At 34.8% G+C, this 4,622-nt stretch overlaps 1 protein-coding gene across 1 annotated transcript; it reads right to left on the reverse strand.

Moving 5' to 3' along the window:
* Positions 1-239: 239 nt before the first annotated feature.
* LOC131643781 (hydroquinone glucosyltransferase-like) lies at positions 240-4,104 on the reverse strand. The gene has a single exon (XM_058914100.1). The coding sequence runs from the start codon at positions 3,996-3,998 to the stop codon at positions 2,580-2,582; it is 1,419 nt and encodes a 472-aa protein (XP_058770083.1). The 5' UTR covers positions 3,999-4,104; the 3' UTR covers positions 240-2,579.
* Positions 4,105-4,622: the final 518 nt, after the last annotated feature.

Consider the following 4,622-nt stretch of genomic DNA (forward strand, 5'->3'; position numbering starts at 1 on the left):
ATGAAATCGGCTTCACCTCAAAACATTTCCACTTCCTTTAAATGGAGTCAGTTTGAAATCCGAATAAATAGTAAAAGGTAGCCCAAGCCACACACCCGTTGCTTCAACAAGTAGTAATGAGGACTTCGAGGTAATTGTTTTAGACCGTTTGTAAGGCCTTCAGAAAAAATCATGGAGCCCAACATGGAAGGTGCATGCAACAAACGGGAAACAAATGAGACCTCAATCAAGCACAGAGCATGTGATCCCAACCTCTGACCGATCTCTCATCGTTAAATCTAATCGAACGACGATCTACATAATGCACCAGTTTCAGCGACAACCGCTCTCATCGTTAAATCTATTGAAGTTTAACACGCCAGTTATAGGTGTTTTTTCACTCTCACTCTAAACTAATTTTCAAAAACTTCAATAACTTAGGCGTTGGAGTGATAAACTTTCAGATACATTCCACTCCACCATGCTAAAAGCACTCACCACTGTACCGAAAGATCTCATCCCTATATCGTTTCTTATTCTTGGTTCTACCATAGACCTTTAAATATACTTATATATCATATCATAATTTTAAAAATACTTTTAAATAGACTAATAGATGAATACCAAAATTTTAAAAATATTATAGAACCTTAAAATAAAGGAAATTTCTCAATCCACCTATACATGCTAAGAGGCCAGGCCCTTTGAATGTTAGTTTTAACCATTACTAAAATGATCTTTTGAGACAAATTTTTTTTATTGATCCTTCTGATATGATATGACTTATAGAATCATTTAATCTTCCTCCTTTCCATTTTGCACCAAAAAAAAAACTCCAAAATACTAAAAACATCAAACTCTCAAAATCCTACTCAAATCTTTTTTTCTTCCCTTAAAACAACTACCAAAAATTCACTCTATTTGTGCTTATGACTTATCATTATCATATATGTGTTAATATCTATTTATTCATGTTTTTATTCCTTATTTTTTTTTTTATGTTTCCATCTCACTAAAAAGACTCTTCTGACCAGGACCGACCCAACTCGTTTGGATGCCTAAAGAAAATTTTAAAATGAGTCATTTAAAATAATAATTTTGTAATTGTTAAGAGTTGAACTCAAGACCAAAAGAAAAAGAAACCTAAATTTTAACAACTCAACTATGATAATTTATGTGTTTAATATGTCATTATATATTATTATAACAAAATAAAAAAAATTGCGACCTTCTTTTAAAACCAAATGTTTGAGGCCTAAAGCCCTGGCCCTAGTGGCTTGACCCTTGAGCCGGCCCTCTTCTGACATGATGATATTATCTCATTTACATAGTTATCAGAAGGATCTTCCCGGCAGACTGTGTTTCAATTTTTCTTTTCATGGTTGCAACTTTATGTGGTTTTGTTTTTTTTGTTTGGAGTTATGGATAGACAGGGTGGTCTTAGACATTATGGGCCGAAATGTTTGTTCACAAATAGCGTGGGAAAATAGACTAATGAAATGGAGTCTAGTTATCAATTACAACCACAATCACACATTGATATGTCACCCCTACCACCATAATCTCAATTATAAATTTTTTGGGGGGCTTCATTGACATGTAATTACAGCCATAATTTCATGATCATGTTGTTGCTCGCCAATGGAAGACATGTTCTTCCAATGTCCATCTCTTTCCAAGTAGCAACAACTCAACAATATATGAAGGTGAGGTTTTTTGTGTTTTGGTGTTGTCTTGTCTTGATTATGAAATCAATTTTTGGTCTTCTACATGTTCTATACAGGGCAAGAACCTTCCGGTGAGGTACAATCATGTTCCTGCGTGAACAATCCTCCACCCACATGTGAGGCCATTGAAGCTACTTCGAATAACTAGAATCAGCCTACACCTATACAAGCTAGTTAAGTTTGTTATGCTTGTAACTAACTTGTTTCTAGTGGTTAGAGTTAGTTGGATGTGTTCTATAAGCTACTTGCACATGGAGCTTAGATCTTTTGTAAATGTAGCTTGTACAAACTATTTACATTCAATAATGAACATTTCCTTTATTCATATTACCTCTATATGTAGCTGAAAGTAGAGGAAATTATTTCGACCAAAACCACTTTGTAGATAAATTAAATTTAAACAACTATGGTATATATTGATTTTTAGTGTTGCATGAACAATATTATGCAGTCAATAAATGGACCTAACCTTCTCATACTAGCCAAGAGAGTTGTTATAGAAAATCAGATGAAAAAGAGATTTCAATTATAGTATTGGAGAATCAGCAGGCTTTCTACCATGTTTCATTGTGTAATTCTCTAAGTTGCAATGTGTGTTGTTTTCATGAATCTTAAAACTGACAGCACTAATTGGAACACTGTAGTGTAGATTCTCTATATTTTGTTGGTTTAGGTGACAGGAGTTCCTATTTTGTTCTTGTGAAAGTGTACCACCACTCCCAAAAGACACATACAAAACTGAACAAGGTTGATGTTTGTCCAACCTTGTGAGACAGGATACATATTGCCACAATAGGGGGTCTCATAATGGGTGCACAACACATATAAAAGATAAGATAAACTAGAGTAAACTGTGAAATAAAACATGTTTATCTATACCAAATTTCTCCACTTGAGTGCTAATTGAGAAAGAGTCTTGGTAGAAGACCCATCTTCTTTAAGTGCACTATTAGCAGCTTCTTTCAATCCTTTCACTCTATTGCGCATTTCCTGGCCTTCTTCCCCTTCCATGAGACACTTAATCAGTATAGCAATTTGATCTTTTTCCACAATACCATTCTTATTAAGTTTTGGCCTCAGTCCCACTTTGAGGCCTTCACTAAGAAAAGCCGCATTCGTTCTCTGCTCAGCAAAAAGAGGCCATGTGATTAGTGGCACACCATGCACCACACTCTCAAGGGTTGAATTCCAACCACAGTGAGTCAAGAACCCACCAATTGAACTATGACTCAGGATTTGAATCTGGGGTGCCCATGATGGAATGACCAAACCTTTTTCCTTGGTCCTCTCCAAAAATCCAGATGGTAGAAACTTCAAAGGATCAACTTCATTTTGTGCTGAAAGATATGCACCATTGGCTGCACTACTTGGTGATCTTACAACCCATAAGAATCTATGATCACTCAATTCCAAACCCAAAGCTAATTCATAAATTTGTTCTTGTGAAAGTGTGCCACCACTCCCAAAAGACACATATAAAACTGAACAAGGTTGTTGTTTATTCAACCATGATGACAGACATTTCAACCTATTAGCATCATCACCATACTTTGTTTGCATTTGTATAATGGGTCCAACAGCATACAGAGGAGGGTTTCCACTTCCTTCTTCTGTCATTGCTTCTATAGGACCTTTTTCCATTTCTAAGAAGCTATTAACAATAACACCATCAAAAAGACGGAATCTTCCAATGCGTCGGAGTAAGAGTTTGTAAGACTGACTTGATCTATCTTGAGCTTGATCAACTAGATCGCGACCATGAATCGGCACACAACCTGGTATTTGAATAGCATCTGGCAGATCTCGATACTCACATGATGTTTCCTTATCCAATTTGAGAAAATTGAAGTACGAGGACAAAGCAGTGACTGAAGAAGGAAAGTAAACATAGGACAACATATTGAATTCCTTAGCCAAATTTAGTGCTTCGGATGCAAACGAATCAACCACCAAGGCAACAAAGCGTGTCGTTAAAGTTAACGATTTCAAAGCCTGATGTATAGATGACAATGAATGATTCACTGTGAGCTGAAGTTGTAATGCTAAAGCAGACCCTTGTGGGAGTAATAGGTCCTTAGGATCCACTGGTGGGAGAAAAGTACAGATGATGTTTGATGGAAGAGTTTGAAGGATAGTTTTAGAGGCAGTTGGTGGAGATCCAAGTGTAGGAATGAAACATGTGACATGAAAGTAAGGATGAAGGTGAACAAGTAGTTTGGAGAATTGAAGAATAGGTACCAAGTGGCTGTATCCAACACCTGCAACAACTGCAATATGAATCCTTTTCTCCATGGAAATTTGTTGGAAAGTTTCTTGAGTACAAAGCAAATTGTTTTTCTGATCTAAAAATGGTTAGCCTTTATTTTTCGGTGACTTGTGAAAAGAAAATAAAAACAAAACTCACCTACCTACATATGTGGTGCTACAACAAGTATCTATTTACTTAGGAAGTATTAAATGTTATATTTTAATGATATAATAGTATTAAGTATATGGATTTTTCTTATTTATCTTATATCATATATTGTATTATATTTGATTGATTATTTATATTTCTTTTTTCTTTTTACATATATCTAAAACTTATTAAGGTTAAAAAAGGTTTCTTTTTTCTTTTTACATATATCTAAAACTTATTAAGGTTCAAAAAAAGGTTGCAGCAGTAAAAAATATAACCCTACTAGCAGTTTTAAAGAGATTGATTGAATATGTTAGAGGGGTGAAAAATAGTTTTGACTGTCGAATCATGGAGAAATTTGAAGATTAGCAAAATTATAGTTTTTCAACATTTTTTGTGCGCGATCTGAAACGCGTGTTTTTCGGTTATAGATAGTTCACATAGTTTTTAGATAAATTCAGGTGTTTTTGAGATTTGATAAAAGCTTGATGGATTCAGTGGCTGTTTGTTTCATTTTT

The sequence above is a fragment of the Vicia villosa genome, linkage group LG1, assembly GCF_029867415.1.
Source record: "Vicia villosa cultivar HV-30 ecotype Madison, WI linkage group LG1, Vvil1.0, whole genome shotgun sequence".
NCBI lineage: Eukaryota > Viridiplantae > Streptophyta > Magnoliopsida > Fabales > Fabaceae > Vicia > Vicia villosa.

Coding starts and splice junctions, on each gene's coding strand:
- LOC131643781 (XM_058914100.1), bottom strand. CDS start 3,998: ATGGAGAAAAGGATTCATATTGCAGTTGTTGCAGGTGTTGGATACAGC.